The 17,192-nt window shown below is 35.1% G+C and overlaps 2 protein-coding genes across 3 annotated transcripts in view; both read right to left on the reverse strand.

Annotated features, from left to right (window-relative positions):
* The window catches only part of LOC105268086 (uncharacterized), a 20,880-nt gene extending 4,477 nt beyond the window's left edge, over nt 1–16,403 (reverse strand). Inside the window, exons 1-2 of one of the 2 annotated variants that reach the window (XM_011307361.1) lie at nt 16,347–16,403; nt 13,581–13,772 (exon numbers count right to left, since the gene is read on the reverse strand). The gene's annotated coding sequence lies outside the window, so the exon portion shown is untranslated. Of the gene's footprint in view, nt 1–49; nt 155–13,580; nt 13,773–16,346 lie in introns of those variants that run through there. The other variant, XM_011307362.1, reaches the window with a different exon arrangement.
* Nucleotides 3,019–3,945, reverse strand: LOC105268085 (sapecin). The gene is made up of 4 exons (XM_011307359.1): nt 3,826–3,945; nt 3,709–3,747; nt 3,560–3,607; nt 3,019–3,332 (listed from the first exon to the last, which is right to left on the reverse strand). The coding sequence occupies exons 1-4, from the start codon at nt 3,908–3,910 to the stop codon at nt 3,115–3,117; spliced, it is 390 nt and encodes a 129-aa protein (XP_011305661.1). The 5' UTR covers nt 3,911–3,945; the 3' UTR covers nt 3,019–3,114.
* Nucleotides 16,404–17,192: the final 789 nt, after the last annotated feature.

Genomic DNA, 17,192 nt, shown 5'->3' on the forward strand with positions numbered 1-17,192 from the left:
CCTCCACCCAGATTATTACTTCATTCAATTCCCATCGAGGTCTCATTACCTTCCCCCCTCCCCGTCTTATCACTGCAATTGCAGTGGATTCAGAAGTGAAATGATAACTCTTTTCATATCGTTTTCAGAAAAATTGGTAATTTTTCCAGAGAATTTTCCGGAGAAAATTTATCGTGCAGTTTTTTGTTTTTTTTTTTGGCGGAGTTTATTGTATTTGTTTATTTATTGTGTTGTATTGTTATTTTTATTGTGAGATATTTCTTCTTGGGTATGTTCTTTGATACTGGGACTTGAATTTTTCTCTGTCTGCAGATTTTTTTTTTTTTTGGGCGTCATTATTCTTCTTTCCCGGTACTTGAGGTACTCTTTGTGAGTTGGAAGTGGTTGCGGAGATAACGAAACCACGGGAATTGATATGGAGAGCACGTCGGGTCCTTGTATTTGTTATTAAATTTTTACGCGATTTTTGCACGATTTTTCCGCGATTTTTCCGCGATTTTTCTGGTCCCGTTGTGCGTACATTAATTCCGGGAAAAATCGCGGACTGAGTCGATGTTTATGGGAATTCCCGGGGAATTCTTCTAGATGTCAAAGCCGGAGGAATTCTCCCCAATCTGAAGGACTAATTATCAATTTTTTTAATGCAATCCAAGGAATTCCTGAATTTCTTTTAATTTGGGAATAAAAAGCGTGACTGAGTTGAATTTTCTCAGAGGAATATCTCTGAATCTAAGAGAGATACAAAAATTATTGTTGAACATTTTTTGCAGCTCTCATTCCGCTCTGCAAAAAATGTCTACATAAAAATTTCGATAACTGTCTTACATTCAGAGATAATTCCCGATTATTGGGGGATCGACTCGTCAAATCGACGAATAATTGATAATTCAAGAATTTTCAGATAATTGGGAATAGCGAGAGGCACGTGGATTATTCGAGGAGTAATTCTGATCAATTCTCATCATCATTAATTGGTCTCGCAGTTTCATCAAGAAGGGACACGTGCGATTCCTCCTATGATTGATACCATATCGTCCGGACAATTTCGCTGCCCCGACGGCTCCACCGCAATATTCCTGATAATTTTGTTAGGGTATCCTGTATCAGCTAACTTGAGAACATCTCGTGTCATTCCAACTTGATGGCCATCCTAACTTTCCCATTTCCCGAGAAAATCCATGAGAATTTCGCCTAGAGTGAAAATCCACAGAAAATTTCTCAAATTTCCATAATCCCGAGAAAATTCCACTTGTTTCGGTTAATATTTCCATGTGAATTACCCATTCCTATATTTATGAAATATATTTATGAAATATATTTATCATTCAATATGCAGAATGATAAATTGAATTTGAATAATTTTTATAAACAATTTAAATTGAATTATTTCCAGAGTTATTCCCGAATTTCAGATTTTTAAATTTAATTTAACGCATTTTCGCGGGCATTGATGGTGCTTAATGCATAATCATTATCAATAATCGTTAAATTATTGTCACATCGATGTAATAGTGTTATCAATGCATTAATTAATTGATGTGCGATTTACGGCGAGGCAGGACGTGAGCACAGAGTCAATAATACCTCGGTACAACCGTGGGAATAATTCAGGTATGATAATTGCACCGACGGGTTATTACAAATGATTTATCTCCCCTCAGAAAAATAACAATAAACAAATGATGAATTAACAAGAGAAGATAAGACAACAATTAATAAATTAACTAATTTCATTAATTTTTATTAAATTTCAGTGATTTAAATTCTTGAACAATGAATTGTTTAAATCAATTGTTCAAATGTTCAGATATAATTTCAACAAGTAGTTTCATATTTATAAATATTATGTTGTACCTCACGTTTCCATCGAATTCCAGAAAACGCCGATTAAAATATCAGAGCATCGAATCACGCTAATTGACGGAATTTGCTTTGTCAATTAATTATTCGATAATTGCATTGTAACATGATGGCACCACACCCTCAACATTCGATATATCGCGGAGTATTTCCACGGTATTGAAATGGGGAAGGGAAATTGGTAAAGGACAACAATCCAAGGTCGTTATCATTATCATTATCATTAGTGATCAATTTTTTATCGATTTTATTTTAGATGCAGATGCAATTGTCATCTTGACATGTACCACCGATGTGCCCTTTTTCCACGCACTCCACTTGACATGCAATTATATCACAATTCATCAAGATATTTTTTGGTTCGTCCACCTCCAATCTATCTGAAAATTATCAATGGGAAATAAAAATAAATACGATAAAACGTCCAATAAATAATCACAATTGTTACATCTGTTATAAAAGAAAGTGTCTAACCTTTTTTTGTAGTTTTTATTAATAATAAAAAATAGGGAAAACAGAAGATGTTATTGATGAATAATAATTGTTTGTTTAATTACCGATGATGTATGTAGCTGTAGAAACAAGAATTATACAAGAAATAATGGTGATGACCAGGAGAAAAGTCGCAGGAGACCTCATCGTGACGGAATATCGATTGAAATAAAATCTTTTTTCACCCGACGATTGCCTTCTCGTGATTTCAATTGACTGATCGCTTCAATCGATTTCGTCGTCTTATATACCTGTGAGAAAAGACGCGATTTTTCCTCGAAACTGTCTCAAGACATCGAGATGCTAATTACGTCATCGCCAGGATTAGAGTTGCTAATTGGAGGAGGAAAAATAAGATCAGCGGATCAAGCGGTAATTACGTCACTCGCGTCATTAATTATTCATAATCTTGGGTCCGTGTTGTGGACTTCAGGCCCAAATATACGATACGGAGAAAAAAAAAAGAGAATCTCTTTTGAATTTTTAAAATTTCCCGCCTTCCCCCACTCCTTACCCGAAATTTTGAAAAAACAATAATTTTGACCATTTTCCGAATTTTCTGGAATTTTCAAAAATTCATTCAATTCATGCCAGACATTTTTTTCATGATAAATAAACTATTCTATTTTTAGGATTGAATAATTTTATTAATTAAGGAATGAGTTTCTTTATTGTGCTATTAGTTATAATTCATTAATTTCGATTAATTATTAATACTGATGTGCCGATACAACGGGTAATTGCAAATTAATTTTAACTTATTCATCTGCCAACCCACTTGTCATCCCGACATACGCAGTTCATGCCTTGACAGCTGCCACCTTTTCGTCCCATTCCCATGCATTTTGCAGCACATGCAGCATGATTTGGTGTGACATGTGCAGAACTGAATGAAAAAAAATCACAAGTAAGTCGACGACTCCTGATTAATATCTCCTCTGGATTTGTCTTCAGCCCACTGTCCACATCTGCCAACTGAACTGCAATCAATTAATAATTAATTAATAATTTCCATTTTCATTAATATCTCCATTCCCCAATTAATTTCTCTCCATTCTTCATTTTATTTGCCCTACTCCAACAATTAGAGTCTCTTACTCTCGAGATATTGATTTATGACTTATTTATTCTGTCATGACTATGTACATAATTATTTAAACAAAAGTAATTCACTTAATGTTTTTATTTAATTATTCATTTTACTTACCAGGTGTAGCCTCAGTACTCGGGGGGATCGTTCCTTTGATTTCGACAGCTGAAAGGAGTTTAGATTTATCGCGGTGTAATTATTAACAATAATTATTTATAAAATTGTTGAAATTGAAAATTAAAATCATGTTTATTTGTCGTACTTACTAGTTCCATACCAGTCCATCGTTCCACGTACCTCGAAGTCTGAAAAAAATTATCAATAATAATTAATTAATGGTTAATTATTGACAATTAATTGTTAATTTATTTTAACGGTCTTACCAGGGGTCTCATTTTCACTAGCTGATGCTGCAAAACCGCCAGCAGCTATCGAGGCCGCCAAAAAAAATCCAAAAAAATACTTCATGATTTTCCGTTCCCACCAGAATCACTCGGTGATCTAATAATTGATAATTGATGCTGAATCAATGGATCCTCATCCCTTATATACCTCCAGTATGAGGATAATCCACACATATTTGCGCGAGGAATTAATTATCCAGAGAGGAAAATACCATACGCCATTTTCCAATACGGGGAAAATTATTTTCCAGGGATTGATTTATCCATCGAGTAATCACCGAAAACACATCATCGAATATAAAAACCTCGGCAATCCCTTGAAATAATATAAATTTACGGAAAATATTTTGTATACGCCATACGATTTTCGTTGATGCTAAATAAATTAATTATATATTATATTTAAGTATTTAAATGTTTGTTAAACCTGATAAGCACCTCGGAGATTGAAGATCCGGACAGCCATTTTACCGATGGCACATATATATATTTACATAGTAAATAGTATATACGGTTCTCTCCTCGACGCGGCCATTTACGTGCAACCGCGAAACCCGAGCTCCATCGTTATTTATATTAATTGTTAATTGCATGTGGAAACCACAGGAGGACCTAATCGATATTGCGCTTTAGGTTTCACTAAGAATTTCATACCTCTCGCCCCTAAATTATTGAATACCAAAATGGCGGTACCGCAGGGCAAAAATATGATTCTAGGGCAATTTTTCCTCGGACAGAATTTCCCCCAAAAAATGTCCCCGGACAAAATTACCCCTAAAGAAATTTCCCCAGACAAAATTTCCATCAAAAAACAAAATATCGTTTTGGAACTAAAATTAGGGAACAAGAAAGAGAAAATTATGAGGAAAAGAAAAAAAATCGCCAAATCACACAAAAACAAACACAAATGATTATTCTCCATAATAATTGAAATAGATTAATAAATAATGGTGAAATACCCAATCATATCCTCAGGATCATAAAAATTGATTTCTTTTCCTGGAAGGTTTGTCGGAAAATTTTGTCCAGGGGAATTTGGTCCGAGGAAAATTTTTTAAAAGGAACTTGTCCGGGAAATTATGTCCAGGGAAAAGTGACCTACCACCCAAAAATATATATTATAATAATTACATACCCCCATTGTGTATGACCGTACTATGGTAATTCTGTGAATAATAATTAAAATAATAGTAATGATTGGAGTGATTATTTCAAATAGTCCCTCGAACATACCGGTAATTAAAAATTCTATAGGTACATTGATTACTCGTTCAGTCATCGAGGAAAAATCTATTTCTAGTCTCGGTGTTTGAATTTTTATTTTTATTCGATTCCGCCTGTTATCAGTTTTACGTTATTAGCAGCTATTGATTGATTCTCTTTTGCGATACGGAAATGAGAAAAATAAATGTGCAAGGGGTATTGTATTTTTTTCACAATTCAGGGGAGGAAATGAAAATCCATTGAGTCCGGTTCCGGTTGGAGCGAATGAAAATAGCGAATGTCGAGGGAAATTACGGATACACCGATTTTCGCAGCTCTTGCCTTTTGCAAATATCCCGGGAGTTTTGGAGTATCTGCTGAACCATCGAAAATTGGACTAGAGGCACTCCGTTGTGCAAATTCACTCCCAACTATTACGACATTCAACGGGTTCATACATCATTAAATCCACGTAATTCCGTGTAATTGAGAAAATCTGTGAAGAATTTTTCCCTCATATCTGAGATGTCCCGATTATTTTCCCTGAATTCCCACATTAAAATTACTAATTAATAATAAACAATCGCGAATAATTCGTGAACAACCGAAAAAATTTCGCGAATTTTCTCTCCCCTTTCTTAATCCAGGAAAAAAATTCAGATAATAAATTTCAATGAATGATCCCGGGTAAAAAAATTGTAATCGGAATATTTTTTCCAAATTTTCAAAAAAATTCTGGAAAACTTTTCAGAATTTTTTTTTTATGAAACAAAAAAAATCGGAACACAAAACAATTTTATTTTATTTTATTTTAGGTTTTAGAAAATTTTTCAAAAATTCGTCGGTAATTCGTCGGCAATATCCTCCGAGGCTCATCAATACGTACAATTACGCAATAAATTGCGTGACCCGTCGACGAAATCCAGCCCCCGGGATATTTAAACGTCACTGACTCCAAGGTCAATTGAAATATCTGGAGTATTACGCAGCAATTGAATTTTACGTTTGAAGTTTGAGTTGAGGATGAAGCCCGTAATTCCCCCTCCAGGAAATTCTCTTTGTTATTGGTTTTCCAAGGACGTCGAGAGATGTTCAACAAAATTCATCATTGAAGAAATAATTTTGCAATTATTTTGCAAAAAATAGGGAATTACGGTGGCAGGAGATATCGACAAATCCCCAAATTCCCGCATTTGTGATTGTTCATCACTCGGAATTGATGATGAGCTCGTAATTGTAACGTGGCATTGAGTGTTTCATTGAAATATTAATAGTAATCTCCCATTGGATTCACCGGTCTGATTATGTGATTGTATCCTGCGCATCCCTAGAGCGCTCCTCCCCTTGATTGTCAATCAATTTTTGTAATTAATTCATCCAGCTGGACAATACTCAATCAGTGGTAGCTCGAGGGTTTCAATACTGATTGGCCCCGTGAAGTTTGTGAATCACGCCATTACAATATTAATCCAGTGCATTGAGCACTAATTCCGACGGAATTTCCAGCAATCATCCCCGTAAATTGATTACCTTATGAGCATCGACGGCATGGGTCGGCATTTATCCACCAGGACGCGCTCCCCTGTCTCGAAATATTTTCATAATCATGAAGAAGTCCCACAGAACTGATGACGAATCCCCGATTTTTTTCATTACGAACTAAATGATTTACTCGTGTCAATCGCAATTATCGAAAAGCGAAGAAATCCTGGGAACGGCGGCTCGTGGAGATGTCAGTGAAAAATCATTCGATTCCTTATAAAATTCCCAACATTTTTCACTTGCTATGTTTCTATGACTTGCCGATAGTTCTCGAGATATTCGAATCAAAAACTCACTCAAGACTCCAGTCGTAGCGCACGCGCACCCTGTGGGCTACCCCTTCACCCCTGCCCCTTGCGCACTCATCTGCGCAGCCTCCGTTGCATTTTTCGTTGCACAAGATTTCCAAACAATTACTTCCCCACAAGATCACGCACTAATTTTACCGATGAAGTCATCGCCTAAAACAGAATTACACCGTCGACCTCGAGAATTCATCAAAATAAAATAAATTCCGGATAAATTCTCCCTCCCCCTCCCTGAAATCTCGTCCCTCATTTCTCTGGGATAAACACTAATTACTCGGTGGAAAAAAAAATCAACAAGACGAGAACGTATAAAGGACGGTGTATTCTGCCACTGACATAAAATAGAACTTTACAGCGTCTCGGAATAATGACAAGGAAAAATGCCCAGGGTATAATCCAATTATCCTGAAAAACGAGTAGAAAGGATCCAATTGAATATGTTCAGCTAATTGTGAAATATCTCTGTTCTAAACCCGAGGAAAATTAATTCTCCCCCTCCCAATTGAGGTAATACGAGGCACGTCGTGCTGCCTCGGGCAATACCATATCTACCGCTCATTTATTTATGTTGTTACAAGCCCTCAAAGGTCCCCCAAGCCCTCATCGAGCTGTGATCCAATCAAAAAAATAGCATCAAAAGGTGATTGCGGCATTTTCTCGGGTACATGATAATTAACGGACGACTGAAAATTAATTAAAATTAAAATCGCCTCAAGTGTCTTCAACTGAATCGAAGTAATCGAAGCACGTGGGATTGGAGTACATGATTATTAAATTTAATCAATAACAATATTTCGATGGGATAAAAAAAACCGATAATTGAACGGTCATGAAATAAGAAACAAATCCGATTGGACGTGTGATATGAGGGGCTGCTATTCAGTCTGCATCTTTTTTACGATTTTTAAGGGATGAATCGAGTGGTTGAATTCCCTGGGGGGGATATTGAAACGTTGCACAATGGTACAGAAATAATGATGATGAAAAAAGATCTGGGGATGGGGTGCTGGGATGGTTGAGTTGATGGAGTCGATCGTCGAGGAGAGGCGTGTATATCTTTAGAGTTCGATTATTCAACCTCAGCGCCATCTTCCTCTGGGGGCCTATTCTCCACACTTGGGGATGTAATCCGTGTACGAATATTTGGTATTCCCTTGAGAACGCTAATTCGTTATTAATTTTTTGTTTTTGAAATTTGTTATTAATTAATTCGGTTATTTGTTACTTCTCCATAGATCCATCTCCCAATGTGATTCGTACATGGATCGGTAACAATCGGTAACGGATTTGTCATTTTGTCTTGCGGTTGTCATCTACATGGAGAATTATTTTGGAAAAATTACGGAATTTTCAGTTTACTTACCGATTACGCAGTCGATTCGGAAAATTTAAGTTACGTTATCGTAAGTTTTCACCGATAATTCAGACAATAATTACGGAATACCGCGGAAAAATTCCGCGACTTGAGAGAAAAATGACGTGACACTTCCGTAAAATTTCCGACAACCAAATTACGCTGCAGGATTACGGAAAATACACGTAATAAATGTAATTGCTAATTGAAAATTTTAGAAATAAAAGAAAAATCACCCAAAAATCCAAAAAAATGGATAAAAATTGAGTTGTAAATTGACAGTAAATTTCCTTATCGGACACAATTTCCGGTTATTTTTCCAATCGTGCCTCTAAAGTGCCATTTTTTATGAAAATCCGTGGGGGTGGTTAAATTTATGTGGAGCGAGGGGAATATCCATTTGCTGGCACAAAGTTGTACTGAATTTATATGCAACTGGTTGGAGTTGTGCGAGACGCAATTTAAAACGATCGATGTAACCAACTCGTTACAGTTCCGACGTGATGTACCATTCAATGACGTCGTTATCCTCATGATGTACTTACAAAAAAATTCAGTCGACACATAAAAATAAATACCTCGTTGCAAAATCAGAGTGGGTTGTATCGATCCATATTTTCCCCCAACTTCCTTATTTATTTTTAGATATAAAAAATGACACGAGAAAAATTACGCAATCAAATCGACTTCAATGATGTCATTATCCACAATTATTTATAATTAATGACTTTTTTATGAAAAAAGAGGATTAATTAAAATGTCCAAATGTCAATGATAATTCCAATGATTTTTAAATAATTACTAATAATAAAGTATAATTAATCATTAATACAAAATCAACAATAATAATTATTGAGATTATTAAAATAATTATTGTTATTCAATAATTGCATAATTATATAATTGTTTTATTGATTTCATTCCCGATTAATAAATTGAATTCGAGTTTTTTTTTTATGTGATTAGAGCAATTGATTGGGGTGGGGGCGGGAATGGGGCGGGAAGGGGAGGAAAGAGGAGTGGCTGATTCTATAAGTCTGACTTAAATTCCCTCTGGGGAGAAATATGTTTTTCAAAGGTGTGGCATCATCTGGGTACACTCAAGACATTTTTCCGACCCCTCCAACATCAATTTCCTCGACGTCATCCAACCATTGCCGTCTGTTCGTTACGGCGATTACTGTCAGAGAGATTATTTCAAAACGCTTTTCCGTTCCTATTTTCCATCCCTCTCACTACCGTGAATTCTATTTCTCGTGACGGGGTGAGTTATGTGGCAACCAAGGGCAACTTCTCTCCTTCATTGAAAAATACCGGGAATTCTGGGTAGAACGAGACCCCCGCAATTAATTTGATGCACAGGAATTCAGGAATTCAATTTCATCCGTGGAATTTTTGACAATTATCACTTGTCAACGTCGAGAGGGAAATGATTGGCATTTTATTATTCGTTATTGTAGAAAATTTATCGCTTAAAAATCAATTATTATATCTATTTTTTTATTATTCAATTTATTTTTTTATTTAATTTATTAAATGAGGCTTTCAATTATATTTAATATATTTAACTTTTGGATGAATTCACGTGGCGAATGACGGAAAAGACTGTTGGGAAATGCTGAACGGTTTCTACGGTTGTTGAAATAAAAATATGTCTGTTCTGATAGGAATATAGCCTACGAGTGATATGAAGCAGTGATATGAAGCATGAACCGACGGGGAATTGCTGGGTAACGGGAGCTTTGAGGATTCCTTGTGCGATAGAGGAGGTAACCATCTTCAGTTCTCGGCAAAGCCAATTTCCCCAGAAATCTCCGGTTCGATCTGCTCGACTGGTTTGATTACTCGACAAGCGACGACATGATCGATAAATCGAAAGTATATCCACAAAAATCACGCCCCCCTGCGCAGTTCCGACTGCGCATCATCCGTTGCGTTTTTCGTTGCACATCGTTTTCCATAAATTAGAGTAATTCCACGATATCGTCGATAATTACGATTTTTCTCGACGATAAATTATCAATTGATGAAAATACCATCGAATAAATTATGTATGTATGTATACATATATATATTGTATATAAATAAATTGTTGGAAATCGTTAAAACGTATTGTCTTGAAATACTTCAACAACACAGAGCCTTCAGCACGACGCAGCATTCACGTAATTAATTGCACGATGAAGAGCTCAAGTAAAAGAAAAAAGCTCCTTTGTTCGTTAAAAAAAAAACAACGGGACAACTTTTAATGAAAAATAGTTGCACGTTGAGAGAGTTTTCTGGGGAATTGTTAACAACGTGGAAAACACTCCGCGATGACGATCGATAAATTCTCTCTTTTGTTCGGAAGCAGTTTTCTTCCGTTCTTTTATTTTCATCGTGAGAATGACGCGTTGCGAGTTAAACACTTGCTGTTGCGTTTGAAGTTTTCTGGTCTTCCCGAGTGGCAGAAAAAAAAATATTAGTAATACTAATGAATAATCGGTTAAAAGTGAAAATGCATTTCGCCTCGATCGGTTTTGATGTGATTTCATGGGATTCCGTTCTGGACGCGTCTGACTACACGAGCCTCATACTACTGATCTATTCTATTGAAGGTCCTGGGATATCTAATTTAATTTAATTATCCCCGGGACTCCACAATTTCGAGAGACAAGGCCTTTCATTAATCCAACCCTCGGGTGAGCGCAAATGTTGTAATTAATCTTATTGTTCTGGTTTCAGAAATATTTTTTATTAAGAATTGCCATTTTGTTGATTTCGCATTTTTCAGAATTATAAGGACCTTTCGGGTGATGAATTATTGAAGCATTGAAATCGATATATACGGTGTAAATATTATTATATATATTGTTTTATATTGTTATATAAATATTGTATGTTATTGACTATTTTATTTACATGCAAGGTTTTGAAAAATTTTTCAAAAATTTGAATATGATCATTTTTTTATAATTTAGATGACGTATTTTTTAAAAATATTGAAAAATTAAAAAAGTGAAACAATAGTATAATTAAAAGAAAAAATTATATTCGCAAGAATTTCTAGAAAATTATTTCAAAAATTATCCGAAACAAATTTTTGAAAAATTTATAAAAAAAAATTTCCCAGAAATACAATTATTTTGTTTGTCGATTTTTTTTTTGTTTCAAAAATAAATTTTCTGAAAAGTTTTCCAGAAATTTTTGGAAAATTTGGAAAAAATATTCCGATTACTATTTTGTTTTTGATAGCATTTGCGAGGGTTCGAGGCATCAGTATTGGATTTTAGCGGTCCTCGTTAAAGTTGAAATATGATCATCCGTCTTGGGGATGGTCTCCTCGCGTAAACGTAATCCCTCAGGGATCCACCACATCCCAGTGATGGCCCACCCCCAAAGAACGTCTTGACCGCAAAAAACTGGAAATATCACAGAATTTTCCGGCGAATTTCCAGAAATAATTCACCTCAATTAATTTTCTGGAATCACTTGTGCATTTTTTTGTTCACTAAATAATTAATTTTGTTATCAATACAAATAAAAATATTTTTAACTCCCATTTTCACTCCGGAGTAATAAATATCAATGGAAAACAATTATCAAGTGCTTGTGCTTTATGATTTTCAGAGGGAATTAATCTTGAATGCAATTGACCTTTCACTCTATTCATTTCCAGAGAAGACGATGATTATTATTAACATAATTAACTAACAAAAACTAGTGGAGTTCGGCTTGAAGGATTATTTTTTTAAACATGAGTGGTTTCTCCAATCGCTGAAAAACGATTGTTGCCCCAATATCCGTATTTACCCTCATCGTCGTCATAGAAACCGTGAAACCATTTTTCTGTTCATCCCCATTCACAGGATTAAAAAAAAAACAGCTTTCCTCGTCCCATTTTCGCCTGGTTGACGTTGTGTTTATTCATAACAAATAAAAGAATTCATTTCGCTAAATTAATTCTATTTTTTATCCATTCTCTTTTCGTAACAATTTCTGGAATTAAATATTTTTGCGTGAATCCACATGAATTGAAGACCGAGGGGATGAAAATTTTCCATCTCTTAAAAATTCATCCGCTATTTTCCACCCCTCTTTAAAACAGCACGGGGGATGGTGGGAGGAGGGGAGAGGGTAAACCACCCCAATTCGTTAAAATTCCATCATACCATTGAGTCTCTCGTTAGCGTAAACCGACGAACGTTAAATGTTTCCAAAAAATTACGTGACAATGCATGTAATCGGGCAATGATAAAACGGGAATTAAAAAAAATTTACAAAAAACATGAACAATCAGAAAATATCGACAATCACTCGTCAGTTCCGATTGGCATTAAAAAATGTTTAATTGATTAAAGTACTTCAATCAATTTGTCATTTTCATTTATTTTTAGTGGAATAAATGTATATTAATATTTGATGTGAAATATTGTCGAGAATTTTTCATCTCCGTGGCGATTTTCGGGGTAATTTTCACCCGTGTCACATGCACTCGATGAAAAATATATAAAAGCCAATAAAAGGGATGAGGTAGAACCGAAAGAGCACTGGTCAAGGCCAGAATTGTCTGATGTACCCTTGGATGCACTCGATTTCACTCTCGTCCATGAATTCATTCGTGCATCAGTAATTTCATATTATCATTATGATCTCGAGAGACTGTCGAGGATAGGGGAAAAGTCCTCCGAGAATACGCGATGAGAAAAATTCGTGAAAAATCGAGTGGCGGAATTTATTACGAAGTCATAAACTAAAGTGATTGCATTTTTCAAGTCATATCTCATAAACTGTTGATTATTTAAAAAAAAGTGAAAAGACTTTTTTTTTAGATAATTTAATTAGCTACATAAATATTTTATACTATTTTCTCGTCAAATCCGTAGTTTTTGAGATAACACGGAAATTACAATATATTACACGGAGAGAAATGTTGTATTGCAGCTGGGAGTTAAATTAAAGTGTATATAAAACAATGAATTATGTACAAGAGGGGGAGCTGAGGCATAAAGTAAACATTTCTGAAAGCATATAGGTGATTATAAAAAATGGCGGTGTTGTATAGAGGAGAAATTCCGGACGTGTAGCTCTGAGGAGCGCAGAATAAACGAAAGAGTAATGCAAAAATAAAAAGAGAATTGCAGAGAGGATTCAATTATTCTGGTCGTCAAGTTAATTCAATCCATGATTTTTCTCGGTTTTAATCCAGGGAATGACTCATCTCAGGACGATTAATCATCCGAGAACGAGACAAGAAATGTTTTTATCTTTTTTTACGATTACGAGAAAATTCTCTCGTCGTATTTTTACCCGGGAATTTTCACTGTAAATCGATGTAATGTACTCACCTCTGCTCCGATGTCTCGTTTAGCACTCAATCCCCAGAACTCGCCTTTTTTTTTCACTATTATTCGAGTTCACGGAGTTTTTTCACTTTAAACTCTTTTCGGACAACTTTTTTTATCGATGGATTTTTTGATCACATTTCCTTCTGTGATGGCTGCAATCCTCGATGAATTGGTAATCGTTGGGAAATGGCACTGGGAATATTGAGAACATTTGGTGAATTATTTTAAACTATTGAAACGAAGGAAATGATTTTCCAGGGAGGGAAATAAATTTCTGGGAGTTCAGGGGTGAACTAGGGCAGTCGTCGAATTTTACGTTCTTGTTTGTATCGATTTATCTCGATTACTATCGATTTCTGGTGAAAACGTTAGAGGACTTTTTTGTAGCTGAGTGATTTATTGGTGAAAAAGGTCGTATAACATTTTGTCTGAAAATCGGTTGTTTTCGAGATTTATTGGTATTTATTGGTGTTGTAGGTTGAGATAAATAAAATGTAATGTAATAGATTTGATTGGAGATAATTCTAGTCTCAGCGTCGGGATTGGCTCGGTGTTCTGATTGAAACTAAATTCATCAGGTCGGGATTTACCAAATGAGTTAATTTCGGAGAAGATGAACTCACCGAATCCAATGGCCGAGGATTTAATCAAGTTGAGACAGTTGGAAACTCGATTGTGTGAATTCGAGCGCGCGAAAATGCAACAGTCGCCATGAGCAATTTACAATGATGGAAAACACGAGTGTTTCCATTTGAATAAACCATCGACCACTCGAAATTGAATTTTAATGCACCCCTTCGAAGAGTATACAAAATCTACAGACAATATATCAATATAAACAATTTGTATAAATGCTGGATTTTTCTTCGAGTAAAAATGGCAGGGATTTTATTTTATAATTGTCTCCTCTCGTCTTTTTTTTTAAATAATGATATTAATATTCTTACGATAATTTAAATCGCCAAGTTGTCAACAATTCACGAGAATCGCAATTTTTTTTAATAAAAAAAAATGTTAGTCTCAGCTGAAGATTTTTGAAAAGGTAAAATTTTCCGGGTGATTTGTCTCATTTTTCCGGACGGTTTTGACGGCGTGAATTCAATTTGAGCGTTGAATTAGGGGAAATTGTGGGTGGGTACCACCTGTTGAGTTTTCTATTCCTTTTTCACACCTCAGGTGCAATTTTCATCACATCAGCAAGGTGCCATCGGAAAATATATTTCAGAAATGTTGATTAACGCCGTGGATTTAAATCTACGCATTTTGCACAATTCGATTTTTCTGCGCGTTTTTTGTGGAAATTTTCCGGGAGTATTCCGAATAGTGATTTTCTCTCATCGGAAAATTCTGAGTCGAAACGTCATTGTCTTTCTCTCTCTGTATGTGCGGGCGAGATCAATACAAAAATTACGGAACTACGCGTAAAAATCAACCGAAATTTTCCGGAGTGTAATTCGGAAAATGTATTTTCCCCACCGCGTTGATCGTCCAAAAATGCACAAATATTATAATAAAGGTATTTTTGTAATTAAATAAATGATTTATTTGTCCCACACAATTTTTTCCGGATGAAAAACTGAAAATTGAGTCTAAACAAAAATTTCGTCGGGGGGCGCGAGTTTCCACGTGATTTTTCCTCGTTTCCTCTCATTAATTAATTATATAATTGTGTATAAATGCTTGAAAACCCTTTTTTTTCATCTTCCCTCGGGGCAATTATAATTTGAAAGTCGCATATCGCCGGATGAATATTCCTCCGACGTCTGAACAATGTTGACTGTTACTACTGATACGGAATGACAGCCCGCACGTACGGAAAAAGAGTTGGCAAAATGGTTGACATTTCGTTTGAATAGGAAAAGCGATGGTGTTTTTTTTATCAAAGGTGTACACTTGTTTTCAAAGGGAATTTCCAATTTTACGGCGGGGAAAAGTTCAACGGAAAAATTGCGAAAAATTCACCGAGAGAAGATGAGACATGGTTTTTATCGAGCAGTGGGAATAAAAAATTTTACGGCTCCATCAGAAACTTGCAAAACTCAAATATTGTAATTGACCACCCGGGTAAAAAAAAATTGTCCTCGGAGTATTTTTTCAAAATTTTTCAAAAATTTCTGGAAAACTTTGCAGAGAATTTTTTTTTTGAAACAAAAAAAAATCGTGAAACAAAGCAATTGTATTTTTGGGAAATGTTTTGAAAATTTTTTTCTTTATTTGAATAGGAAATATAATTTTTATATAATAATATAATTGTTTCTTTTAATTATAGTGATCTTTTCTTACTTTTTTGATTTTTAATTATAAAAAAAATTTTCCTATTCAAATTTTTCAAAAATTTTTCAAAACCTTTCCCAAAAATAAAATTGTTTTATCGTCCAATTTTTTTTGTTTCATAAAAAAAATTCCCGAAAAGTTTTCCAAAATTTTTTTGAAAATTTGGAAAAAATATTCCGATTACAATTTTTTCACCCGACAATCAATTATTATTTAAAAAATACCCTAAAAAGTGGCAACATTATTTTTCCGGAGCAATCAACATTCAATAATCCCAATTCCCAATATCCAAATAATTAACAATAATCAACAACATCATTCACTTATGAATAATAAAAAAAAAATCAATTGTTTATACTTTATCCTGGCCGTAACAATCCCGGACATTAAAAGAGAACAGGTGATTTTCCGAATTAATAACAAAAAATGGCGTGAGAATTTCCATGAAAACCATAAACAAAACGAGATAAACAAAAACGATCCGTTAATTACCTCACGATTTCGAATAAAATACGGAGCGTCGGGACGCTCTATCGACGTCGGTAGTCGGGACGGTACTGGTTCGAGGGGTAATGGAACCAGACGGTACATCCCCGGCTTCGACACCCCCATTCACCGAACCCCCTTGACCACAGGGTCGTACCCTTTAGAAATTATTTTTCAAAAATGCCATCTGTAATATAACTTATATATAACTTTTCAAATATCCCCATAATTATAATAATACCATTAAATTAACTACATGAAATTTATAAATTGTTTTCATACTCAATAAACATATTGTTTGCTCGGTTTGTGGATGATAAATCCCTGCGGGATAACAATGTGGGATGAGTCAAGTCGAAGGAATTAATCCACTGATGCGCGTTAAATAGGTTGCAGTCACGTTCACCTCCCGCCATTTTCCCTCTGCCTTTTCGTTCTGGAAAATTCCAAGAATACCGAACATCAATGAAAAAATCGATAAACAATTTGAGACAAATTTTCCGAGTTAAAATGGTGAAATTGATGTGAAATCCGATTTTTTCAATCACTGCCATTTTTTGGAATTAAAAAAAAAACCTCTTCTTCAGGTTCTACTGTAAAAAAAATGGACGTTTACAGTCTGGAGTGAACGAACAAGTGGAAATCCACAGGGGGGTAATAGTCGATGTAAGAGGATCGATATCAGGTGCCCCAGGGGAATTATTTCCTGTGAGCCGTTGCCCCTGGCGCAGGCAAAATCGTGAGGACAGAGGAAATGGAGAGGAGACAGAGTAAAAAAAAATGAATAATTCACCGATTTATTTATGCCATTCGGGGGTTGTCCTTGAATTTTTTATTCAACGGTGAAAATCA

The sequence above is a fragment of the Fopius arisanus genome, unplaced genomic scaffold, assembly GCF_000806365.1.
Source record: "Fopius arisanus strain USDA-PBARC FA_bdor unplaced genomic scaffold, ASM80636v1 scaffold00053, whole genome shotgun sequence".
NCBI lineage: Eukaryota > Metazoa > Arthropoda > Insecta > Hymenoptera > Braconidae > Fopius > Fopius arisanus.